Source organism: Kwoniella dendrophila, chromosome 1, assembly GCF_036810415.1.
Source record: "Kwoniella dendrophila CBS 6074 chromosome 1, complete sequence".
NCBI classification, from domain to species: Eukaryota; Fungi; Basidiomycota; class Tremellomycetes; order Tremellales; family Cryptococcaceae; genus Kwoniella; species Kwoniella dendrophila.
The window spans coordinates 3,530,711-3,555,813 of record NC_089476.1 but is presented as its reverse complement, the minus strand read 5'-3'; the positions used below and the strand labels follow the sequence as shown (position 1 = coordinate 3,555,813).

Sequence of the window (25,103 nt, the reverse complement as noted above, 5' to 3'; positions counted from 1 at the left end):
CTCGTTGTTATTGTCATATTTCATTCCTTCTTCATCTTCATCATCACATACCAGTGCTACCCATATATTAGCAGGTCTCACACATTCCACCAAGATGTCAGCATTTCAGTCATATCCACAGCAACAGGCATCAAATCTTCAGCGGAATGAAGGAAACGACCGATCACCGGTCTCAGAGGAAGACGGAGAAGAGGATAAAGAGGTTTCACAGAGTAAAGCTAATGGTAGCGGTCCTGCGCAAAACAACCGTGAGTGGTAGCCCCTTGTCGAGAATTGATATGCCTTAGCATTCCTTGGGATTTCAGATAATCTCGTGGATCTTTGCTGCTCGAACACATCGCTGATATAACACTTGTAATTAGGTGCTTGTGTAAGTCTCAAGATCGATGTCCAATACCTCATGCTTATTTATCTTACAGGATTATTGCCATCGAATGAAGATGAAATGTATCGGAAAGGAAAACCCACCGTGCAATCGATGTAGACAAAGTAAACACCCATGTACATTCGATGGTCCGAGAAAATCAAAGTCATCCAAGGTCGAAGAGTGAGTACTTGTCTGCGTATACAACAGCTAATCTTATTCAGTCGATTACGTTTGGTGGAGGCGCAAATAGGAGCCATGCAAGGAAATCTGCAGGAATTGCTGCAATTGCAACGAGGTGCAGCAGCTACAGCAGCAAATACAGATGGTGAGTAATGAGGGAAATTACAAAGCTGATGAGAGATAGCTCGCCCCGTACAAAATGAAACACAACCTCACGCCAATCAACGGACTCCATCCACCTTTGAATCAATGTTTCGTACTACCCATCCTGACGCAAGATCTGTTGATTCTCGTCTAGCATTACAAGACCAGCCTCCTGGACCGCTGGGTCCTCCAGCATGGGGTGCACCGCCTCATCCCCCTCGTAGAGCCGACTCACCCAATATATCGGATGAGGAGGAATCCATAGACCCATTGAAATCTGCTTATGCAGCTGCTCCTTGGGCAAATATGCTTCATCTCGCTGAAGCAGCAAGGTTGAAGGCGGATTATCATATTGGTGGAGATGAACAAGGTAGACCTAAAGTGGTATCCCCCGCTTTTGAAACATTGGATGATCCACCTAGAGCCCGTAAACGACCACGCACCAAGAGTGGAGTAGACGAAAAATCTCCCACTCATATCAGTCTGAATGGCAGGGGACATCACGGGTCTCCAGACCCAGTGGATCTTGGATGGTGTACTCTAGAAAAGGGAAAGCACTTGTTCGACCTGTAAGTCTTGATACCGGTTGGCAGCTACTAATCATCTTTAGCTTTTTCGAAAGATGTGGGTGTTACATGCCTTGTTTCGATCCTGAAAACGACACTTGGGAGAGGTGAGTTGGTATAAGTGAACGGCAGAGAAGCTAAAAATCTGCTAGCCTCCGAAGCCGATCACCTTTCGCTATCACCACGATTATTGCTGTTGCCGCAAAATGTGAAGACGCATCTGGTAAGTGTTGATGTAGTTGATTAAAGCTAAAGTATGCCAGGTCCACCTAGTGATCTTCAGATAAACAGTCGCGAATATGCGGAACGGATGGGTGAGTGCATGATGGTTGTGTGTCTGCTGACTAGAGCAGCTATGAACTCGCTATTCACTCCGATATCGAAGATCGAAATCGTTCAAGGATTAAGTGAGTCATACTAGGTGAAGATTGAGTTGACATGCTAGTTTTACTTGCGTCATGGGGTGAGACGTTTTGGAGACCAGCAGGTGAGTGATGGACCTTTTGAGCAAATGCTAAGTTCTTAGGTCACGCTATTCGGATGGCCATGGACATGGGTTTGCACAAATCTTTGGCATACTTGGTAGAAGCTGGTATGGGTTCTAGTAAAACGCCTGAACAAATGGAAGCCGACAGACCAATCGTTGCAGGAGCAAGAGTGTGGCTTACTGTGAGTATATTGTCAAGGTGTAGAGTTTTCGCTAATACGAGATAACAGCTTTATAAGATGGAATACGAGTGAGTTGGCTCCGCTTGTGTGGCCTCGTTGCTAATTTTCCATCTAGAATGGCATTCGCATACGGAAGACCTGGTCTTTTCTGCTCGGAAGTCACCATCAAAGATTCGCGCGAGTTCCTCAGACACCCCCTCTCGCTTCCTACCGATGCTAGACTTGTGTCTTCTTGTGAGAGTCTGATGATGAGATGTAAGTTTGCGATGTATGGTGTATATCTGACAATGTTATAGTGCCGCTTCATCAACCTCTTGCTCTGGCCCCGAGTAACGCGGCTCAGCCGCATCCAAATATGGATGGAAAACTGAGAGAAGCGAATCGAGCTATCACGGATTGGTATAATTACTGGGATGGTTATTATGGTGAGTTACTTTCTGACGGTACGGAGCTAATGCTTTACCCAGCGCGCAACGGAGTTCCTAAGGACCATTTCTTGCGAGAAACATGTGAGTGAAGGGAAACAAGGACGCAGGTTGACATATCTATAGTGATTACGGGAGGTGCAGGAGCATTGTAAGTTGAATCTCTATGATTGCGTTGCGGCTGACCACTCATCAGCCTTTCCTCGAACTCTTACGTACTACATGGTATCCGAAGTCGACGGGATGTGGCTTTACTAACTGATGAGCGGAGACAGTGGTTACAAGAAGCTGGCAGAAAGGCACAACAACTGGTCAACATCTGTTTGCGGGGGCAACAAGTGAGTGGATACCCAATATGCTTGAAGAAATTCGCTGACCATACGACACAGTATGCGAATTCGATTCAGTATGGTAAGTGAATCGACCGGTCATGGGATAATCTGCTGATACTACTGTGTCCAGCTAATCTCCTTACTCGTGAGCTGTTCTATTGCCTGTCATCGTATCAAGCTAATTGATCTTATAGACTACAACATCGTGTACGCTGCACGGTTCTTGATCCGTATGGCTACGCTTGTACCGGAATCGTGCAATTTGAGACAAATCGGCAAGGACGTAGAGCAAGTCGCAATCATGCTATCCAAGGGTGAGTCAATCGATGCAGAGAAGGTAGCTGATCAAGTAGTTCCTGGGTTCATGTTTGCCAATCTTTTGCGAGAAGTGGTCAAGAAAGCTAGACGGGATCAGGTATTACCTCCCGCATCTCGTGCGCCATCAAGACTGCCTTCTCCTATCAGAAACCATGCCGCTCTGCCACCGTCGGATCAGAACTCTTGGTCATCCGGTTTAACGCCAAACACAAGTTTCGTACCATCCATTTCAAGCGGTCCGGACATTTCCATCAACGTAGATCCAGCTTCTGGTCCAGGTTTATCGTCTCATATGGACTTTTTATACGCAGATCAACTTTTTGCTAATACCGATACGCCAAGTCAATTTCTGGTAAGTTGATACAAGCATGTTTTAACGCTGACTGTATAGACTATCGATACCCAATCCAATGCGAACACCGGGCCGGTTGATCAAGGGTTTAGCCTGGACACTTGGTTCCCCTTTCCACCGTTAGGTAAGTGGTCACAGTTAGCTAATGTCCCTCGCTAATGTAATATGCGAGCAGACAACGATCTGAGTCCTCTTTTAGCCACTGGCGAAAATTCGTCGCACTCTCAATTATTAGGAAATGAAGGTCGATCATGGTGGTAACGCTATTGATGCAAGGTGTGACATACGATGGTCAGCGTGGTGATGTAGCTAGAGTTGTCAAGATCAAAACTGCATGATGTATATCTACTAGACTCGTTCTACTTTTCTCGATGAATCAACAAATGACTGCTAGTCGCTACTGCCGACCAATGACTACATTTGGACGGTGTCAGCGTAATTCAGTCAAAGAGTAATGAACCTACACGTTGACAAATATAGTTTGTGTTGCGTCAATTACTAATGCTGGACCTTTGACTTGATCACCGTTTTCTAGTGAATCCAATTCAAATACTGGCACATCCTGCCTCTTACCATCTTGGCCATACCATACGAAAGCTTCCTGGTGGAAGTCCGCTTGGCTTGCATCCACAGGATTTAGTTTCAACGTCTTGTATTCTGCGAATGCAGATGGTCCAAGCGAGTCGAAAGTTTTACCTATTCCTCGAACCTGGAGCAATGTCAGATTATGTACCGTAGGGTAAAAGCCAACTTACCTTGACATCATCCACTATGATGTTTTTGTTCAACAAGAAACCGAATTCTTCTTTATATGCTCGTTTGAATTCTTCCTCATAATCGCCTTTGCCGTTGTCTGTTTCTAACACCATTAGTGCGGTATCGGATCCATCGAATCGCATGTTCAGCAATCTCTCCAATTGTACATTGCTATCCGGGAAACCTGAATCTTTCAGCACTTTCGTGACCTTTTTAGAGAGATCATCGAGTCTGCCGAAAAGAGCTGACTGGGAAGTTGAGCTATATGTATCAGAAGCGGGCTCTTGCAATTCGTAAACTCTGTAAGGGCATCAGCAACGCGACGCTTGAGGCAAGTTTACATACCTATCGGCAAGAGCTAGACCATAGGCCGAAAGAATGGACGAGTACTTGTGTATCAAGACTCGCTCGATACCCAGGAGCTGCGGAATATCAGCATTTTACAAGAGGGAAAGCCCATTTACTCACCTCGGCGATCTCGCACGCGTGTTGTCCACCTGCGCCTCCGAATGATGCAAGGACATGATCATCAGTCTTGAACCCTCTTGCTTCAGTTAAAGTTCTGATAGGTCTGGACATGGTCTCATTGGCCACCTTGACAAAGCCGTACACCTGTTCCTGTCAGCGACAAGCCGAATCTGGGATACTTACGATTTCGTCAATGGATTTGTCGGTTCCCGTTTCAATCCTGATCTCTTTCGCCAGTTCTTCGAACTTTGTCTTCGATGCTTCGGGATCGAGATCTTGATCTTCATTAGGACCGAAGCATTTGGGGAAACTACGAGTTGTCAGCGCACGAGACAATAAACGGAACTTACTATTTCGGAACGAGACGTCCCAGGAAGAGATTTCCGTCGGTCAGGGCGAGAGGTCCTCCTTTTCTAAACTCCGAGTATCAGTCATCCATCTAAAGCTCAATTGGAGACGTACCGGTAACAAGCTGGACCTGGATGTGCACCAGCAGATTCTGGTCCCGCTCGGAAAAGACCATTTTTATAAGTCAGACAACTGCCTCCTCCAGCTGCGACCTGATAGCAGTCATTAGCTATATAGGATTCATCTGGAAGCTCCACTTACGGTGTTGATATCCAACTGTGGTGTGAATATAGATATACCCGCAGTAGTGGTTTCCATCACAGACTCATATCTCCCGGCATACCTAGATACGTCGGTGGAAGTGCCCCCAACATCGAAACTAGAATGTCGTTAGCCTATGCTACATCTGATATTTCTGCTTACCCAATGACCGGAGCTGCTTCTTCTTCGTCCCAACTCGTCAACGCATATCCAACAACCCCCCCGGCCGGACCTGACAAAAGAGATTTGAGACCGGAAAAATTCTACATTGAAGTTGTCAGTGAAAAAGAACGTCTCGCCGACATACCTTCAAGTCCAGTAAGCCTCCATCAGAACCCATAAACTCGACCTGCATGTCACCTTCCTCTCCACCTTCAAATCCGGCATAAAACCCTTTCAGATAATCCTGTAAAACTGGCGTAAGGTATGCATCGCAAGTGGTAGACTGACCACGATTGGTCATCTTGATCATCGGCAAAAGCTGGGATGATAAGGAGATATGGGGAAACCCAATTTCTTCTGCGATCTTTCCGATAGCTAACTCGTGGTCGGGAAAGGTATAACTAAAACAAGAGGTCAGATCTCTCGCACTCCGAAGATCAAGACTTACGAATGAGCTAGACAGACAGCTATAGATCGATAGTCTTCCTCGTAAAGCGATTGAAGATCCTTCCTTATGGTATCAAGGTCTGCATTGATTCTGCATAAGCCCATCACAAGTCTGACAGCTAAACTCACCTAGTTCTTTCAGTATCTTGACCGCCTCACCACTCATACCCTTGACTATCTTACCAGGCAAAATTCTATCCTGATCTTCTGCGCCGACTCCTGAATATGCTTTATGAACTGTACCATCCTCGTTGAAGATTAAAGCGTTCTTTTCAGCCTGAGGATCGGATGTGAAGCCGACTATTGGGTATGTCAGCAAGAAAAGTGCATTGGATTGACTTACCTAGAGTGACTCGTTCATCTACTTCCACGGCTTTTGTGTATAGAGGGATGGCTCTCTTGATATTGAGATCGAATATCCTTGGCCTTGCTTGATTTCCTATCTCTAATAAATCCTTGAAACCTTTTGTAATCAACAAGGCATGTTTCTGTCCTTTTCTTTCCAGCAAAGCGTTGGTTGCGACCGTTGTTGATAGTCTTACATATTCTGATTCCTAGTTAGCCAAGTCTAACGCGTATTTTAGAATTACTTACCAATCTTGTTGACCGGCAACGGTGTACCTCTCGGATATGTTTCCCCTGTAATTTTCTCCAGAGCCCTTCTTACGCCTTCCGTAGGTGCATCTCTGTAATTACCGGGATCTTGCGAAAGCAGCTTGAGAACAAACTCTTCTCTCTTCGCTTCATTGCTCTGAGGTGAATTGGAGCTTGATTGTGGTAAAGTTGAGACATGCACATCGGTAAATGTGCCTCCCTAAGAGCATCAAAGACAAATATCAGCTACAAGAAAACCTATATTGAATAGCACTAACCCTGTCAATGGAGATCCTGATAGAATGGTCGGGTATCGATGACATGGCGAGATGATGTAGTAAAGATATCTGTTTATTGTATTTCATCCATATAGCTGCAAGATACTTCCTGAACCTTCACACTTAGTGGCCTGCTACTGCGTTACTCTATTAAACTAGGTTTCTTTGTGGAATAGTCACCAATAAAGCGATACCAAAAGGTTGATGGCTAAGCTCAAGATAGGTAGGGCTGGTGGAGGCAAGAGTCTGTCACTGAACATGTACTGTACTAGTTCGCAGTAGTAACCGGAGTAAGCCGGACAGCAGGGAGTCTGGTACTGTGATATCATCCTCTGCTCTCAATCATAACTATCAGCCTACAATTATCATGCAATATCAGCATTAACAGTTTGTCATCGATAAGTCAACAGGTCACTCCCGAACAATAGCTTCACCAGATACGTAGGAAATATCCCACCCCGAACCTGGTTCAGTACCAAGAGATATCCTTCTCTGTCTTTCGGTCTGATCGATCAACATAACTGAATCGTCATTCTATTTTATCAACTTAGAAAGCTATCACAATCTCACTAGCTCGCCATGGTCAACGCTTCGCAGAACCAAGATCAGACGCAGGTCAAGGCGGATTATGACCCGATCACTTTGTCTTTGTTGTAAGTGATCATTTACATCTCATAAGGAAACGCTAATGGTATGCAGCTCAAATCGGTTCATGTGTATCGCCGAGGCTATGGGTCGATCACTAAAACAAACAGCTATCAGTACTAACATCAAAGAAAGATTGGACTTTTCATGCGCAGTATTCTCACCCAACGGCGACTTAGTCGCCAATGCACCTTTCGTCCCAGTCCACCTTGGAGCGATGAGCTGGTCCGTAAAATATCAGTTGGAACTACTAGGGAAGGACTTGAAAGATGGAGATGTTATATTGACGAATTCCCCTACTGCGGGTGGAAGGTGAGTAGAAATACAACCATGAGAGCTGATCCTGTAGTCATCTTCCTGATCTTACAGTAATTACCCCTTGTTTCGACGAGAACGATCCTACCAAGATAATCTTCTTTACCGCATCTCGAGGTCGTAAGTGTCGAGAGGGATGAGAGTCATGCTGAATGACACTAGACCACAGCGATATCGGTGGAATACTTCCGGGATCAATGCCTCCAACATCCACACAATTGTACGAAGAAGGTGCCAATATACAATCTCTAAAAATCGTTTCAAACGGCTATTACAATCATGATGCCTTGTATAAGATTATGGTGGAAGATCCTGCTCAATATCCTGGCTGTTCAGGATCAAGGTCTTTTAAAGATGTAGAAAGCGATATCAAAGCTCAAATAGCTGCGAACAACAAGGGTACCAACCTTCTGAAAGCTTTGGTTAAAGAGTATAATCTCAAAACGGTGCACAGCTATATGAATCATATCAAGAAGTGAGTTACCCAATATATAGCTGCAGCTAAATCTCTATCCAGCAACGCCGAACGATCAGTACGAAAGATGCTGCGAAAAGCCGCAGAAAAAGCAGGATCGAACGTTTTGCACGTGAGTAGGAATAGCAAGGGATCTCGCTAATAGTTCTCAGGCTGTAGACTATCTAGATGACGGTTCTCCTATATGTTTGACAATCACCATCGACGCAGAGTCTGGCTCGGCCGTATTCGATTTCGAAGGTACAGGCCCGGAGCTTCGAGGGAATTTGAATGCGCCCATCTGCGTAGTCCATTCTGCGGTCATCTATTGGTACGTCACAAGATTGTGAATTGAGCTGACTAGGCAAAGTATGCGTTCTATGATAGGAGAAGATATTCCGCTGAATGCCGGCTGCTTGGTGCCCATCGAAATAAAAATCCCTGAGGGTTGTCTACTCTCGCCATCACCTGAAAGTGCAGTATGTGGTGGAAACGTGATGACATCGCAAAGGATCACAGATACAGTTCTGTTGGCTTTCAAAGCTTGTGCAGCGAGTCAGGGTTGTTGCAACAAGTAAGTGAGTGACATGGGAGCGTTGCTGATATATTTCAGCTTGACGTTCGGTGCAGGCGGCAAGAACCAAGAGACCGGTGAAGTACTAGACGGATGGGGATACTATGAGGTGAGTTACTTGCATTGTGACATTGCTGATTGGTATAGACTATTGCAGGCGGCAGTGGTGCTGGTGATGGGTGGCATGGGACATCTGGTGTTCATTGTCATATGACCAACACAGTGAGTTCTACTGCTCGAGAGCGATAGCTGATCTCGGTCGTAGCGTATCACCGATCCAGAAATTCTAGAGCGACGGTATCGTAAGTCAAGTCTCATTGTGTCATTAGCTTTACTGACTGCGGTTACAGCCGTTTTGCTCCACGAATTTGGCTTTAGATCTTCATCAGGCGGTGTAGGTAAATACCGTGGAGGAGAAGGTTGTATTCGATCCCTACAATTCCTTCAACCTCTATCTGTCTCTATCTTATCTGAACGCAGAGCACGGTCACCATATGGATTAAAAGGGGGAGGCCCCGGTGCTACTGGATTGAATTTATGGGTGAAACAACCGAAAGAGGAAAATGGAAAAGTCAGGACGATCAATGTGGGAGGAAAAGGCACGATGCAATTTGGAACCGGTGATCGATTAATTCTGCACACACCTGGTGGAGGCGGGTGGGGTGCTCCTGACAATAAGGAGGAAATTGATAAGGAGGAAGCAGAGAGGCTGCTTAACCAAGCAAGAGATTGGGAACCCAGGGGAACGTGGGCAGATAAGGCTCAACCAGATTTTTAGAGTACAATATGCATATGCGTTATATTTTATTCCACCGTTTCGGCGGTATCTTTCCAGGGAATACCGCTAATTCTGGGGCGATAAAGATGGATCCATCGAATGCTTTGTAGATGGTTGATACCATGACGTATATACAATTCAGAATTACTTGGACTGATATACAAGCAGCTATCACCCTTAAGGCAGGCGAGTCGAGTTCCGTCGCTAGAGTGTTGGTCGCAGTCTGCAGGCTGTTAGCAAGAGTCTCGTCACCGATGATAAGACTTACTGCAAATACACCGATAGGGAATGTTAATGCTGTGAAAGAGATGGTGAACGATTGGTGGTGGAGATAGCTTCGGTTGTGATTCCAGATATGGTCGAAAAACATGGCTGAGGCAAGGATGTACCAACAAAAAGCCAAGCCCCACAGAATCAGGCCTGTTACTATCCCTCCGGCAAAGATCGTATCGGCCATCACTTCCTTGTTACCAGCGATAGTTATTCCGATACCACTTTCGTAAGCTAGATTTCTGACCACTTTTCCTAAAATCATGATACCAAAGCTGCCTTGTCCACACGGACCAAGCGGAAGGAAGACGCTAGGCATCGATAGAGGTTCAGGTACACCATAGATGATACTCCGATGTAGATATATAGTGATAACGAAAAAGGCTAGCGGAACACCAGTACCCCAGATCATATATGATGCGATGGTGATGGACCTTGCTATTGAGGGCATATTGGGATAGACGGCTTCAGCTACCGTTCCTCCTCAACAACCGAGGATACGATGGGTAGGAGCCATGCGGCAGACATTGATTCGATAGTTTGGGTTTGGCGAGTGATCCTGGATATTAGTAATGATTCCCTTTGAGTTTCACTCACATCGTAAACACCATTCCAAGGTTGACAACAACTGATAAGACCGCATCCGCACACCAGAAACCGACAGCAAGTCTAGCCCAATGAATACCCCATTGTCGTACACAGGAATAGGCGATCATGTTCTGACGTATCAGCGTATGATTACATGTTTTATACTCACGATTATCGTTGTTATTCCCATAGGTAGGGTCCCCCAAAACAGGCCAGCATGTGAATGTGACAAAGTAGCTTTAAAGACCCCTTTCCACCTAACATATCGGATGATATTGCCTGATACCAGCAGGGCAAAAATGATAAGGTTGAAAACAAAAATGACAATCCCAATGTCTTTAAGCCATCCTGCAGGGTAGGGAAAGTCGTATAGAAGAATCGAGGCGATACCGGTTCCCATGTTGAGAGCTACAAATCAGCGCCGTCCGCGATCAAATCTGACTTACAGAAGAAAGCAGGTGAAAGATTGAGAGCTGCCTGATCTATCCTTGACAAAGATTCTGTAGGGCACGCCTCTTTTCTGCTTGACATGATGGGAATATTGGAAAGGCTGTATCAAGCTGTGAAAGTCTATCAGTGCTATGTGATGACATATGTAAAAACATGACACGAAGAACTTACAGCGGCATTTCATATATACATGATGATTGGGCTGGATTGCGGGAAGAAAGACGTGGTAAATGTATTCGGAAAGCGTGATGGCAATATGAACATCAGGTATTCGTATTGAGTAGTATGGTAGCAACTTTCCTTTGAATATACGATATATTGACGATATGAAGATCAAAACAGAGATATACGATAGAAACAACTTGTTTCGGAACGTATATATATATTTAATTTATTTATATTAATATTTCGGAATTCGATAAAGTAATCACGTGATTTTTAGCGGTTATCGGCGATCCCCGACTTTCCGGAGATGACCGGCCCACAACCAAAAAAAAGAATATTAACAACGTGATGATAATGATGTGATCAAGCGAGATGGGCTATTCGAGATATAGATAAGAAATCAAGATATCCTTGATCTTTGTTTCTCTTCACCGTGTACAATCTTCATTGTGTATGATTTTTATTGTGTGAATATCGGTTCAACATGACGACTGACGAACGACGACCCTTGATCTCACGTGAAACCTCAGTTGACAACTATTCTGCATCCCCAAAACCCGCCAATGTTGAGAAGCTATCCGACAATAAAGTCGGTCTCAGCCCAGCTAGATTTTGGATTCTAGTGAGTGCTACGATGTTAACTTGAGCTAACGTGCAAAGCTGGTGTCCATGTGGCTATGTGGATTCTTGAACGCTTTTGACGGGACTATTGGTGAGTAAAATCAGTAGTAACTAAAGCTTATGTCAGTGGCTACTCTTCTTGGCCCTATATCATCGGCTTTCAATGCTACCAACATGGCCTCATGGCTAGGAACCTCTTAGTGAGTGACCTGAACTCGAATGAAGCTGAACTACAGCATGCTATCTGTCTGTTGTTTCACTCCCATTTATGGGCGACTCGCGAATATCATTGGTCGGCAAGCTTCAATGTTGTTAGCGCTAGCTATATTTAGTGAGTAACGCTGTAGCAGATTCGTATTGACTTGGATAGCTACTGGTAACTTTTTATGTGCAATTGCGCCGTCTATGGAGTTTTTGATCGCTGCGAGAGCTTTAGCTGGAATTGGCGGAGGCGGCTTGAGTACAAGTGAGTCGAAGATAATACGATATGATATTGACGATAATCAGTTTCCAGTACTGTGACGAGTGACATCGTACCTCTGTGAGTATACCTCAGAAAAAGAATAATGTCTGACGCGACCTGCAGTCATCATCGAGGGATCTTTCAAGGATTTGGAAATCTAGCATTTGTGAGTACCGGCGTTTGGTGCTCTCACTGGCTGACACTATCTGCAGGGGGCAGGCATGGGGTGAGTTCGCATCATAACCGGACGATACTAAAGGTATTAGACTCGGTGCACCCATAGGCGGAATAATCAACGACTTTCTACACTGGCGATGGGCATTCGGTATACAGGTGAGTAATCAAACGTCTGTTGAAGCTAACTTTGCAAGATCCCCATTCTACTTATAGGCAGTGCGCTCGTCTATTTTAACGTGCGATACACCATTCAGACTCCCTCTTCATCGGGAACAGCCACACCGATGAGCAAACCAACAAATATGCAACCTTTACGGCGAATCGATTTTTTGGGTTGTTTTTTGCTCGCAGGGTGGCTGGGAGCTGCTCTTGTGGCGGTCTCGCTCAAGACAAATTCGACAGTCGGTGTATCGTGGTCTGATCCCGTTATAATAGGCTTATTCGCTGCAAGCGCGGTCCTCTTTGTGCTTTTCCTGCTGGTGGAGCTGAAGTGGGCCACAGAACCTGTCATGCCGTTTGAACTTCTTATTAGGCGGACCCCTGTCAGTGTCGCCATCAACAATTTTACCATTTCCATGTCACAATTTGCTTTGGTAAGTTTCACTCGAAGAGGATTAGGCTGAATGTTTAGATATATAATATTCCGCTATTCTTCACCGTCGTCCGGCAATTATCTGCATCACAAGCGGGAGCTCGTCTCATCCCAAATTCAATCGCTGGAATGGTGGGATCCTTAGGTTGCGGTTTTATCGTTAGACACACAAAGAGGTATTATTGGCTCAACTTTTGGACCAGTCTTCTGGGTCTTGCCGGATCAGTGATGATTGCAGGGTGGAATCGCGAATCTTCCGAGTGAGTTGAAATACAAGGGATCGCAGCTGACGTGTAGGTGGATGTTGTGGTCAAATCTATCATTCACCAGTTTCGCCATGGGTGCGGTCACCACGTTGACCATTGTCGCTTTAATTGCGGACGTGGGTCATGAACACGTTGCGGTGGCTACCAGCTGTGAGTATAGGATACGCCAGCAGTGCTGACAAGCAGTATCATATGTATTCCGAACGAGTGGTCAAGTTTTAGGAGTTTCACTCTCAGGTGCACTTGCTCAAGCTATTTTACAAAGAGAATTGAGTGGGAAGATTACAGGTCCAGATGCGGAAAAGGTGAGTAAGTGTCCCGAGGGATTAACTAACTTGTTAGATTATCGTATCCATTCGAGAATCTTCCGCATCTATCAGGCATTTGGCAGAACCCCTCAAATCCATCGCAATCAATTCTTACGAAAAAGCTCTGCATGCGGTCTTTCTTTCTTGTGTCGGATTGAGCGCAGTCTATGTGCTGACAGGTCTAGGTATCAAGGAGGTAGATATGCACAAAAATACAAACAGCGTTGCGGAAGACGAAGATGAAAGTACATAGATACAATGCTAATGTGGCGACAACATGCCATGCATATTTTGAATTGTGAATCCCGGCGACGCAACGCAGGTGTAAAAACCACATATCTTATCCCATCGTCCCTCCTCTTTGCCTCATTTTCACTTGACTACCTGTTTGTCCCCGTTCTACAAGATGTGGGATGTCGCAGGATGAATTAGACCAAAGTACATGTTGGTCCAGTCGTGAATCTTCAACGAACTCCAGCGATGTAGACAGCACGAAGGGTTTCACGTGTGTCCTCATGTGCGTTGTGGTCTTCCCTAATGATATATCAAAAAGTCTCGATTCTAAATTAGTACCTCCAGTCTTCTGTCAAATCAGCACAGGATTTGCAGGTTTTGTCATATTCAATGTATTAGTCATTTACTCTTCTAGTTTTTCTCCGTTCTCTCGACTGACTACATGAAGAGAAACATCCTGCATATACATCTTCTCTCTTGTGATTTCACCCTTAGACGTTCAAGCCTCTCCCGACCCAGTAAGAGCGGTAATTGTTTTCGAAGCCTTTTGTATGTTTACCTTCTGATCACATTTTGAACATTGTCCAGCGCTTTTGAGGGTGATGCTACGAAGCAATGATAATATTGATTTTTAGGTGAGACTGGACCACAACTTTGACATTACCAAAGGATTGTAACTATCTGACCGACACCCGGTCCTACCAGACCTTTCCCTCTAAGGAAATTATTCTTGACATCACCATTATGGTAGAGAGCAGTATGTCGAGCGAATGTTGGGTATCGGTGACCAGCTCGATCATATCTTCGGACTTGTTCTCTACCATTGAATGATTGGGATTGGTACCACTTGCCTTCTCCCAGAGTTCGTTTCGACTGATGTCGATAGCGCATTGTTTTCGCTCTGTTTCTCATGAACGGCAGGCACAATTCAGTGATAAACCTGCAAGGCTTTGCTCTTGACGGAAGATTGGCGACTTTGGGTGATAAGTTTTTGCCAGGCTCTTCTTTTGAAGGTTTTGGTGAACCACAAGTATGAGGGGCTGAAATTTGTTTTCCTTGTCAGCTACCGAAACAAGCTCGATACCCCTTCCATACTAACTCAACAATCGACCTGATTTCGTCCCTCCCAACTCTTCTATAACCAATCTATACAATGTCGGTGAGTTGTATTTTTTATCACAGTAAAGCTCAGTATATCATTTGACTCTTCTACAATTCAACAGATATCTATCAGCTTTAGCATAATATTCCAGTTCTGTCGACTCATTAAACTCATTATCAAACTCCTCCAAGCACCTTTAACCACTCAACATGTCAAGCTCATCGGAATCACCACGAAGTGCAAGTGTGGTGAATTTCGAAGTCTGATACCCTTATCCATGTGCTGCGAATGTATACGCCGCTTCGGCAACTTTTCAATCATGTTCTTTAGAATGGATGCCAAGATGGATCACCGAATAAGAGATTGAATCGTCGTGCACACACGAGAAGACGGATCAGTGTGGGAGATCAAGTATGAGGGGAAAGCCATACTTGCTAGCCAGGGCGATATGTTTGATATATCAGAACCTACCCTTCGTGATCTTGAAGCGTACAAAAATAAGAATGGTATCCTCTACTTTCACAATATGGTTGAATGTCAACGCGCGGATGGACTGATCGATACTCGATTCGTTCCGAGACACAAAAAGTCAAAATGGTGCGGTCTGGATCGTCGAAGAAGGATGTTTGCCCGCGGTCGATCCGATGATCAAGTACTTCGAGTAAGGTGAATAGTTGTGGTGAATCAAATCATCATATCGGTGGTAAAGCAAAGTATGATATTGGCGGGGAGAAGTTGATACAATATAAATGCAATTTAATGGCTGTTCATCTGACACCAGGAAGTACGGACCGAGTAACCTGTATCGTCCCTGGCGGTATTCGGTTCAAGCCGAAATCGTTCGGGATAAACACGCACCGTGTCAATAGCGATTCACTATATTATCACAACACCTTGAACATTTCAATTCTGATTGTTCCTCTTCACTCAATCAACCATAAATTCACCATGGAATCACGAACCTATCTTAGAAACGCTTTACAGAAAAAACAACCTGGTCTCGGTTTCTGGTGCACGTGAGTACAATTACCCGCGACGTTGGCTAACCCTTGCAGTCTTCCAGGACCGTGTACCGTCTCAACCGTTCTGGCGACGGGAGGATTCAACTGGGTGCTTATCGATGGTGAACATGGGGCTATCACGGACAAGGATTACTTCGATGTAAGTTTGCAGATGATGAACAACGCTGACGAATAGCTTTCCCTTGCAGTTACCGCTGCTGGCGCAAGTCCAATTATCCGGGTACCTTGGAATGAAGAATGGATGATTAAACGAGCTCTAGATGCTGGTGCACATGGTGTTATGACCCCCATGTGTCATACGGCTGCGGATGCTCAAAAGATAGTTCAATACTCGAAGTATCCTCCTACCGGCTCAAGAGGTTACGGTCCCATGTTCTGCCCTCCCATGTTTGGTTGCAAAGCTTCAGAATATGATTCTCAAGCAGACGATAAATTACTCGTATTTGTTCAAATCGAATCACCACAGGGTATATCCAATGTGGAAGAAATCGCAAAGGTACCTGGATTAGATGTATTGTTCATAGGTGAGTTATCTTTGACATCACAACGCTGACAATCAGGTCCCTTTGATCTTTCCAAACAAATGAATGTACCATTTGGAGGAGAAGAACACGAAGCTGCTATTGCCAAAACCCTCAAAGCAGCTCATGATGCCGGCAAGGTTGCAGCTATTTTCTGTAAGTTATTGCGCTATTTATTGTAATATCAGAACTAAACCTCCATTATAGGTCCCAACGGTCAAGTTGCGAAGAAACGTCTTGATCAAGGATTCGATATGGTGTCAATCGCTGTAGATGGCGCTTGCCTTGCGGCAGAAATGGAGAGACAGATGGGATTTGCGACAGGTACCACCAAAACCGGTGACAGATCATATTCATAGGTTAGACAGCAGGTTTGATAATGGATTAAAGGTATCATGAGACATGCCGAGTACAAGACTGTAAAGTCATACAATGATCCAGCGAGGTAGCTGATATCAAAAGGTTGCGTGTGTTGTTATACGAGTTGCATGAATGAAGTATAACTAATAAAGCGCGATATGAAAATTTAACCTACCTCCACAACAGCGTGAAGAAGACGGTGTGTCCATTAATCAAAAACTTGCTTTCGTTATCTAAAGTTGATCCTGCGGTTTGAAGTAACTTGTCGCATCCAAAATATTCGCCAGAGATAAAACGTTGAGTGCAAGCGCACCAAAGGCAAAATAACACGTCCACACAGAGAGAGCATTACTTGTGTAAACCAGACATGTCGTCACACAATAAAGCTGCCCGACTCTGACGTAGTATAATCACAATATAACTAGTCATTGTTTCGTAGCAATTTTGAAGGCTGAGCGGTATTAGCATGACAATGATGATATCTGGATTAGATTCCAGCTGACACGCAAAGTTGGCTTACGGGGTCAATCTCTCGTTTACAGATATTAGACTTGCAGTGACGAGTATGAGACCAAGTTAGCTAATGAGCTGCTTCACGGAACACATTTACGGTTTAGAATGCAACGGGCTTTGTTTTTAGATCAGATAGTTTACGAAATGCATGCTTTTGACTTTGCCGAGCACGGCTTGAATTCCTGTAATTATATTCCATTAAATTACCCGATCTAGGGATAAACCAAGTAACTGTAAAATACGCCAAAGATCGAAAATAGATTTCATACTAGAACAACTAACCTTTACACTCAGGCTGTCACCGTTATATTGAACGTCATGTACGTAACATCGACGTCACAAGTGATATTTTTGGTTTTTTCAAAATAACGCTTCTTCAACATGACGTCCAAATGCATCAAAGGACAACGTCAACGACAAAGAAATTTTGATATATAAACCTGTCTATATGACTGAAAAGGTCTTCCCACAAATACCACTGTTTAACAATCCATACAACATACACAACATAAAATGACCAACCACGCTCTTGACACCAACCCTCCTAACGGGGCACTTCAACACATCACCACCCGTGGGTCAGACTGGCTATGGGCTGTGTTCGCTATCATGTCTGTTACAGACATTATCGTCTTCTTCTGGCAATTCGCTCTTCCTCGAGGTCACAGAGTTTTCCACCAACTGTGCTTGTTCATTCTTACCACTGCCGCCATTGCCTACTTCTGTATGGCTTCAGATCTTGGATTCGCCTCAATCAACACTGAGTTTTCACACATGGGTTTCCCTCAAAACACAACTAGACAAATTTGGGTAAGTAGCTTGTCTTGAATAGTCACACCTAACTGACATCTTCAAAGTATGTCAGATATATCGATTGGGTCATCACCACCCCCTCTTTACTCTTAACATTGGTTTTGGGATCCGGTCTTCCCCTTTCAGATATCATCGCCCTTTGTTATTTTGATCTTGTTATGATCGTTACTGGTTTGGTCGGTGCTTTAGTCGCAACTAGTTACAAATGGGGTAAGTGAATTGCTTGTTATATCATACCAAGCTGACATGTTTACAGGTTTCTTCGCCTTTGGGTGTGCTGCGCTCTTGTATATCTGGTGGGTCCTCGCCGGCCCAGCCAGAAGTAGTGCCGCCGCTCTTGGACCTGAATTCAAGAGCGCCTTTATCAAATCTGCTATTATCCTCTCCTTCTTATGGCTTCTTTATCCAATCGCTTGGGGTGTGAGTATCTCTCTCCTCTTTTCAAACGACAAATTCTTTGCTGATTCATATCTCAGCTCGCCGACGGTGCCAGTGTAATCTCACCAGATTCCGAAATGATCTTCTACGGTATCCTCGATGTCCTTGCCAAACCAGTCTTCACCTTTTTCCATCTTTACAGTCTCTCCAAGTGTGATCTCAGTTTATTGCAGCTCTCTTCTGGTAAATTCTCTACATCTGGTGGAGTGTTCGACAGAGAGAAGCATGCCGCTGCAGGTTTACCTGCCACAGTTGGGGTTCCAGGAACTACTGCTGGTCCAAAAGGTGGCTTCTTCAGCAAACGAGGTACTCGGGATGTTGTCGCTGAACCTCGATTGTCTGAAGCAACCGCTGTCAACGCTTAAGTAACTCTGATATACAGTTCGAAGTGTCAATCTTATATTCCTATAATATCTTTTTTTTTTAAAATATTTAGAACTCTGTAGCCCAAAAAACTATGTAGCATATATGCATTAAATTACACTTTAACTTCTGCTAACAATTGTTCTCCATTTGCCCCTTGAATCGCATTTCTAACACAAAGCTCCGCCATCTTGTTCCGGGTGTCATAATCTGCTGATCCCAGATGGGGAATAACAATGCCTACATATTAGCCATATTCTATTTCAGTACACACTTACAGTTATCAAGATGCAACAAAGGGTGGTCCGTTTTGACGTTGGGTTCTCCAGTCAGAACATCCAAGCCGGCACCGAAAATTTGTCCAGATTTGAGGGCGTCATACAAGTCGTCAGAGTTCACAACAGGTCCCTGAAAACATATTAGCTACTCCAGGTACAGCAGCAGACTCACTCTTGCGACATTAACCAAAATGGAACTAGACTTCATCTTGTTCAGAAAGTCCTTGTTTACCAAATCCTTTGTGGACGGATTGAGATCGCAGAGAACAATAAGAATATCTGCTTGTGCGGCGAGTTCGTCCTTCTCGACACGTTTGACCTCTACTCCATACCGTTTAGAAAAGTCGGTATCGATAGAAGTTTGATTCTCCCTTTGTCGAGATGAGGTATAAATGATATTGGGTGGCTGAGTCTTGTTGGTAAATGCTAAAAGTCTGTTGACCACGGCTTGAGGGATACGTCCAAAACCCAGGAACCCGATGTTCAGTCCAGGATGACTGATGGAATGACCACAAAGGACAAAAGGCGCCCAAGGGATTTTGGGCCACTGATATGTCAGCCTAATAACATCGTAGCATCACATACCTCTCCCCGCTTGACTAGATCTATCCCATACCCGACCTTTCGCAACGTCATCAGTACCAACATAACCGTGATATCGGCGACTGATTGTTAGCGGGCTTCTGGCAAGTTACAACTCACCGGCATCATTCAGTACTCCTGGCGTGTGACCAATTCTGATCCCTCGAGCATTGGCAACCTTGACATTGACATGGTCTATTCCGTCAGCCCAGCTACAACCGACTGTCACTCACCATAGCCTACACTAAAGGTAGATACACATTTCAAGTTCTCGTTGCATTGATTGATAAACTCCTCGTCCACTTTGTCACTAGGCTGACTATGCATGATACATGCTGCCTTTACAGCAGGATCAGCGAGGTGATTCAACACCCATTCCCTGGGTGGTGCTGCATCTTCGGGGTTTATGATGAGTTCATAACCAGAGTTTTGGAGGATATTCATCGCATGATCACCAACGTGTCGGGTACTAAACGATTGTTAGACCATCTCTACATCTCATCTCATCACTCACATGAGTATCTTTGACATTTTGATTAACTGATGGTGGATATGAAGAGTTGAAGAAAGAGCATATAGCGATAGATAACAGATAAACATCTGCCGGTCCGATTCCGCATGCGGGTATCCATTAAATGGGATGCTGAATTAACATACTGATATCTACTATAAAACGTGGCGAGAAGCTTACGAGGTATGTTACTACATGTCATCATCAACATTACAACCTACATCTTGCTTCTTTTCTTCTCTTTTCATTACTGTCAATCTCTTACAATAGAAACAACGACAACAACAGCAACATGTTTGAATTTCTAATCACTCTCATACTCGCCACTGCGATCATGGTATCTTTGATGGCCATCGGTGTAGCGATGACCATGCCATTCCATGGGGCATTGGTGCGACTGCGGGCCAACTACAATCCTCATGCTGTCGGTCTTGACGCTCAAACACGGTAAGTCGCATGGGCGGCTGCACTAACCAAGCTGACTTTGCATAGTGTCGGACCTACTCTCACCACTCTTATAGGGACACTCAAACGGACAAAGCAATTAGAAGGTTGGTGGGGTCTGTGGAAAGGTGAGTTGCGCAGCAATCAGGCTGTAATGCTTACTCCAAATAGGAACCTACCCTACATTGGCTTATACTACACTCGTATCCATCGCTTCAATCATCTTTGTTGGAGGGTCATCCACTCGAGGACCAAAGAACACATATAGTGTACCGGAAGCAGGTGGCATACGGTAAGTCAGATGATTGCTCAACGGTTACTGACTCTTTGTAGAATGGGATTGTTCACCATCGTCCTCACACTTATCGCTTTGCCCATGACTGTGATCATCAATCGGTAAGTCAATCAACAATAAGAGCTACCACTGACAGAGCAGATCCATCATCACTCCTTACAAATTACCCAACAACCCCGCTATCTCCCTTCGAGTCCTTTTATCCCCTCACGAGCTCGCCAAGCCTTACCTCCTATACCTTACACCAGGTCTTCTCGCCACCACCTTTATCCATTCTCTTTGTGTCACTCTCGTCGCTAGGACAATGCGAGTCTTTTTCTTAGGAGCGTCTGCGCCCGAGGATATCTCTGATAGTATCTCGCCATGGCGTTGGATGATCTTCATACTTTGGCAAGCACTTGCTACTGGATGGCTTACACCGCTCGAAGTAGTCAGTACCAGACTTTCGGTTCAACCTAACACTCCTGGAGCTATAGGTACTGAAGAAGAAGAACAAGGCCCACCTGAAGGTGTTTCATTCTGTGGTACCGATGAAGATGTCATTGGTCTTCGTCCTACAACTGAGCCTTATTTGGGCATAATCGACTGTGGTAGAAAGGTAATCGAAGAGGAAGGATGGCAAAGTTTGTACCGAGGATTCTGGTGGACAATGTTGAGTAACGTCTTCGGTGCTTTCGCATAGGAAAAACCAAAACTATGGACATATGCATAAATCGTAAATAGAATTTCGTCATTTCGTGAGGATAAAAAGTATATACAAGCAACAGAATTTTTATATGTACAAATGGTAAAATTAAGCTCGATGACCGATCATCCACCCCATTTCCTTTACAAACCGATCCCTCACAGGTAGTAGTGCTTGTCGGAATGACTCATCGAAAGCGACAGAATTTTCGGATACAGTAGGTTGTGAAGAAGACAACGACCAGTGTTGAGCCGAGTTTGAAAAAGGTTGATCTTTAGCCACCAATCTATCTAAAACTTCCGCCCAATGTGTGACTGCTGAATGAGGATACATACCGCCTCGTTGATTGACTTCGACAGCGAGAAAATCGAGCCACCTAGTCCAGATGGACAAGACAAGTTTTGCCAGTTCAAGAACAGCATTGGTCGCTGGAGCATTAGCTGGTACGTTCTGTAGCAGAGCTTGCAGATAAAAGGTAAGTGGTTGTAGAAAGGTAAAGATGGATTCTGTTCCTAAGGGAGGTTGAGTGGTCAAAGTGAAATAACGGATATACGTTGATGCCTAAACCAAGTCAGCGAAAATTCATCTCAAGCCGCACTCACGGTTCTGCAAAACACTTCCACCTCGTGTCGCACATGGACCCATCTTCTGGAATCGGATATTTCGGACCCTCCTCTTACGCCCAAACGTCCCCCTGCAGCTTTCTGGATAGCATCAAAAGCGGTTTGTATTTCTCTAACACAGGTCTTCACTTCCGGCTGGGGAATCTGAGCCAATACAGCTTCAGACAATGAGGGATGAGTTCGAAGCAAGTTCAAGAGTATTGTCAGATGAGCTGAAGGTGGTAGTGTCGCTATACAAAGGGTGAGCTAAATCAAAAATATGTAACAAGAAAACCTACCAAGCAGAATTCCAGCATCAATCTCATTGCCTGCAGCCTGAGACCTCTCTACAGGAGCCAGTTTGCTTCTCTTGGTTGATTTTGAAGATCCGTCTTGCAGATCAAGACCCGCTACAGCTGAAAGATCAACTTTAGATGTTTGGTTATAGGACGATGCCGAAGCAGGCGACTTTGGCGAAAGGGGAGGCGAGGAGGAAGGTGAGCGTGACCGTCTGCTTCTTTTAAGATTGCTTGATGGAGTGACCGTTCTGAAGTCTGATCTTGATCTTGACAAAGAGGCTTTAGTGGGGGATTGACCAGGTGACGACCAGCTGATTCCTGCAGGAGTTCGATGGGGCGTGCTGAATGCGGAATGGGTAGCAGGTAGACCAAAACCGAAAGCGAGAGGTGAAGGTCGGGCGGCAAAGGCAAAGGGTAAAGAAGAGGGAGGCTGCTGAGTGAGTGGATGAGCCATGATCAGTGAGATATATTCTATAAAATGTACATCATAGGTGTTGACGGAGAGGAAAAAGAAGAAAGATGAAGACGTCCGAGTACTCAAAAAGGTTGAATGATACCAATACAAGCAATAACGAGGGTATCTTCGTGTTGATCAATTAGGAATATTTTGTAATAGTTCATTACAATTTGCCACCGTTATTAGCGATAAAAAATTTAACCACTAGCAATGAATTTGATTCCGTTTTTACTGATGTGTCGTTACTTATTTTTCAGACTTTTCGACCTTTTATACCTTTATACTATCCTTTTGACCTTTATATTGAGCTGGTACAGTTTGATATCCATAGCACTTCAATCATCGCTACCCACCCGCCCCAGCTCAGCACATCGGCAACATGACGACAGCTCAAAAAGTGAGACAAGGAGTTCCTATAAACACTCTAAAACGCTGAGCTGACATTGGTATCGTTTTGCAGATCAAAGACATTGAGGAGGAGATGGCGAAGACGCAGGTGAGACTGGTTGCTCATGTGGATAGTTGCTATATGCTGATGTATTATGTAGAGGAATAAAAACACAGAGTATGTTTACCCTTCTGCGAAAATCAGCTATATACTAACGCTACTGCAGATATCATTTGGGTCAATTGAAGGGTGCGTACTTTGGTTATCCTCTCACAACCTGCTAACCCATCTCTTAGCTAAACTTGCCAAACTTCGAAGAGAATTGATTACACCGTCTGGAGGTGGTGGAGGAGGACCAGGTATTGGTTTCGATGTTGCGAGAACCGGTATTGCAAGTGTGGGATTCGTTGGATTCCCTAGTGTGGTATGTTTCTTGCCGCAACGTACATGAGTCTGGCTGAATCTCGTCACACTATATTAGGGTAAATCAACCCTCATGTCCAAACTAACGTGAGCACAACTTTCTTCGACATTTGCTCATGCTAATTTAAAGCACACAGAGGCACTCACTCTGAAGCTGCTTCATACGAGTTCACTACCCTTACTACCGTACCCGGAACTCTTACTCACAATGGTGCCCGTATACAAGTGCTTGATCTTCCTGGTACGTTGATCTTGTGTGCATTGCGACAGTACTAACACTCCAATAGGTATCATTGAGGGAGCCAAAGATGGTAAAGGTCGAGGACGACAAGTCATCGCTGTCGCCAGAACATGTAATCTCATCTTTATCGTGCTTGATGTATTAAAACCACTCAAGGATTTAGCTATTTTGACCAATGAGTTGGAAGGCTTTGGTATCCGTTTGAACAAGAAACCACCAGCTATCACAGTCAGAAAGAAGGAGAGTGGAGGGGTGAGTGCACACACCCGCTTCTTGTGCTGACCTTTCGCAGATTGCTATCACCAACACCGTTCCTCTTACTAAAATCGATGCACAAGAGATCAAAGCTGTATTGTCGGAATACAAAATGAGCAACGCCGCTGTTTCAATCCACCAACCGGACGCTACTATTGAAGATTTCATCGATGTAGTTGAAGGCAATCGGTAAGCTCCTAATACAATAGAGCTTTGCTGATATACCAGTGTCTACGTACCTGCTATTTTCGTTCTCAACAAGATCGATGCTATCAGTATCGAGGAACTTGATTTGCTTTACAAGGTGAGTTCGATTCATCTACAACCGCAATTATACTAACAAACACCTAGATTCCGGATTCCGTGCCCATCTCTTCACAATTGTGGTTAAACATTGATGAACTGCTTGAAGTGATGTGGGAAAAGCTGAACCTTGTCCGAGTGTAAGTCGTAACATCGCATATCATGTTTTTGCTGATCTTCATGTAGCTATACCAAACCCCGTGGTCAACAACCCGACTACTCATCACCCGTTGTTTTACGACGAGGCCGTTGCACAGTAGAAGATTTCTGTAATGCTATCCACAAAGAAATTGTCAAGCAGTTCCGAACCGGTGAGTGCATGGCCAACAGACAAAAGTTAACTCGCTAACATCCTGTTGCAGCGATGGTCTGGGGCACTTCAGCAAAGCACTCTCGTGGGCAAAAAGTTGGTTTAGAGTGAGTAATTTGCGCCTAAAGGTAGTCCCGCTGAGTCAAGCTAACTCTTCATTTCTACTTAGCCATGTCCTAGAAGATGAGGAGTAAGTGCTTGCCTGACCTTTCCTGTATATCGCTAACCTATTGACCGTTTCCTATATCACTTTATTTTCCTCTTACACCCTTATTTACACTCGAATACGACTTATCACCGCCACAGTATTATCTGTATTTTCAAAAAATAA

At 44.6% G+C, this 25,103-nt stretch overlaps 11 protein-coding genes across 11 annotated transcripts; 8 read left to right on the top strand and 3 right to left on the bottom strand.

Moving 5' to 3' along the window:
• Positions 1 to 94: 94 nt before the first annotated feature.
• L201_001266 (uncharacterized protein) lies at positions 95 to 3,614 on the top strand (the record flags this gene model as incomplete). Its single annotated transcript, XM_066217056.1, has 17 exons — positions 95 to 248; positions 363 to 370; positions 575 to 692; positions 846 to 1,260; positions 1,302 to 1,364; positions 1,410 to 1,480; positions 1,784 to 1,926; positions 1,975 to 1,994; positions 2,042 to 2,160; positions 2,223 to 2,351; positions 2,394 to 2,435; positions 2,478 to 2,502; positions 2,548 to 2,689; positions 2,741 to 2,762; positions 2,878 to 3,279; positions 3,439 to 3,477; positions 3,529 to 3,614. 17 exons carry the CDS (start codon positions 95 to 97, stop codon positions 3,612 to 3,614), a joined length of 1,998 nt encoding a protein of 665 aa, XP_066073153.1.
• A 98-nt stretch (positions 3,615 to 3,712) lies between these two features.
• On the bottom strand, positions 3,713 to 6,712 carry L201_001265 (uncharacterized protein; the record flags this gene model as incomplete). The annotated part of the gene is made up of 15 exons (XM_066217055.1): positions 3,713 to 3,767; positions 3,818 to 4,062; positions 4,109 to 4,409; positions 4,455 to 4,531; positions 4,578 to 4,721; positions 4,939 to 4,990; positions 5,040 to 5,137; positions 5,187 to 5,304; positions 5,349 to 5,449; positions 5,494 to 5,749; positions 5,797 to 5,875; positions 5,925 to 6,095; positions 6,139 to 6,342; positions 6,390 to 6,609; positions 6,668 to 6,712. 15 exons carry the CDS (start codon positions 6,710 to 6,712, stop codon positions 3,713 to 3,715), a joined length of 2,166 nt encoding a protein of 721 aa, XP_066073152.1.
• A 534-nt stretch (positions 6,713 to 7,246) lies between these two features.
• On the top strand, positions 7,247 to 9,433 carry L201_001264 (uncharacterized protein; the record flags this gene model as incomplete). The annotated part of the gene is made up of 8 exons (XM_066217054.1): positions 7,247 to 7,320; positions 7,367 to 7,537; positions 7,662 to 7,747; positions 7,790 to 8,102; positions 8,145 to 8,214; positions 8,803 to 8,877; positions 8,921 to 8,957; positions 9,006 to 9,433. The coding sequence occupies 8 exons, from the start codon at positions 7,247 to 7,249 to the stop codon at positions 9,431 to 9,433; spliced, it is 1,254 nt and encodes a 417-aa protein (XP_066073151.1).
• A 1,957-nt stretch (positions 9,434 to 11,390) lies between these two features.
• L201_001263 (uncharacterized protein) lies at positions 11,391 to 12,402 on the top strand (the record flags this gene model as incomplete). Its single annotated transcript, XM_066217053.1, has 6 exons — positions 11,391 to 11,528; positions 11,718 to 11,727; positions 12,035 to 12,068; positions 12,114 to 12,156; positions 12,203 to 12,216; positions 12,381 to 12,402. 6 exons carry the CDS (start codon positions 11,391 to 11,393, stop codon positions 12,400 to 12,402), a joined length of 261 nt encoding a protein of 86 aa, XP_066073150.1.
• A 694-nt stretch (positions 12,403 to 13,096) lies between these two features.
• Positions 13,097 to 13,586, top strand: L201_001262 (uncharacterized protein; the record flags this gene model as incomplete). Its single annotated transcript, XM_066217052.1, has 3 exons — positions 13,097 to 13,175; positions 13,263 to 13,334; positions 13,513 to 13,586. 3 exons carry the CDS (start codon positions 13,097 to 13,099, stop codon positions 13,584 to 13,586), a joined length of 225 nt encoding a protein of 74 aa, XP_066073149.1.
• A 2,031-nt stretch (positions 13,587 to 15,617) lies between these two features.
• L201_001261 (uncharacterized protein) lies at positions 15,618 to 16,571 on the top strand (the record flags this gene model as incomplete). Its single annotated transcript, XM_066217051.1, has 5 exons — positions 15,618 to 15,685; positions 15,733 to 15,779; positions 15,880 to 16,215; positions 16,333 to 16,368; positions 16,420 to 16,571. The coding sequence occupies 5 exons, from the start codon at positions 15,618 to 15,620 to the stop codon at positions 16,569 to 16,571; spliced, it is 639 nt and encodes a 212-aa protein (XP_066073148.1).
• A 1,027-nt stretch (positions 16,572 to 17,598) lies between these two features.
• On the top strand, positions 17,599 to 18,701 carry L201_001260 (uncharacterized protein; the record flags this gene model as incomplete). Its single annotated transcript, XM_066217050.1, has 4 exons — positions 17,599 to 17,895; positions 17,943 to 18,108; positions 18,155 to 18,318; positions 18,375 to 18,701. The coding sequence occupies 4 exons, from the start codon at positions 17,599 to 17,601 to the stop codon at positions 18,699 to 18,701; spliced, it is 954 nt and encodes a 317-aa protein (XP_066073147.1).
• A 113-nt stretch (positions 18,702 to 18,814) lies between these two features.
• Positions 18,815 to 19,185, bottom strand: L201_001259 (uncharacterized protein; the record flags this gene model as incomplete). Its single annotated transcript, XM_066217049.1, has 3 exons — positions 18,815 to 18,912; positions 18,978 to 19,107; positions 19,150 to 19,185. The coding sequence occupies 3 exons, from the start codon at positions 19,183 to 19,185 to the stop codon at positions 18,815 to 18,817; spliced, it is 264 nt and encodes an 87-aa protein (XP_066073146.1).
• Positions 19,186 to 20,362: 1,177 nt separating this feature from the next.
• L201_001258 (uncharacterized protein) lies at positions 20,363 to 21,491 on the top strand (the record flags this gene model as incomplete). The annotated part of the gene is made up of 4 exons (XM_066217048.1): positions 20,363 to 20,517; positions 20,563 to 20,642; positions 20,686 to 20,806; positions 20,951 to 21,491. 4 exons carry the CDS (start codon positions 20,363 to 20,365, stop codon positions 21,489 to 21,491), a joined length of 897 nt encoding a protein of 298 aa, XP_066073145.1.
• Positions 21,492 to 21,602: 111 nt separating this feature from the next.
• On the bottom strand, positions 21,603 to 22,849 carry L201_001257 (uncharacterized protein; the record flags this gene model as incomplete). The annotated part of the gene is made up of 3 exons (XM_066217047.1): positions 21,603 to 22,055; positions 22,097 to 22,347; positions 22,396 to 22,849. 3 exons carry the CDS (start codon positions 22,847 to 22,849, stop codon positions 21,603 to 21,605), a joined length of 1,158 nt encoding a protein of 385 aa, XP_066073144.1.
• A 382-nt stretch (positions 22,850 to 23,231) lies between these two features.
• Positions 23,232 to 25,103, top strand: L201_001256 (uncharacterized protein; the record flags this gene model as incomplete). Its single annotated transcript, XM_066217046.1, has 15 exons — positions 23,232 to 23,249; positions 23,313 to 23,348; positions 23,401 to 23,417; positions 23,467 to 23,489; positions 23,537 to 23,664; positions 23,722 to 23,750; positions 23,801 to 23,904; positions 23,951 to 24,156; positions 24,321 to 24,331; positions 24,388 to 24,463; positions 24,511 to 24,602; positions 24,649 to 24,773; positions 24,825 to 24,879; positions 24,942 to 24,962; positions 25,079 to 25,103. The coding sequence occupies 15 exons, from the start codon at positions 23,232 to 23,234 to the stop codon at positions 25,101 to 25,103; spliced, it is 966 nt and encodes a 321-aa protein (XP_066073143.1).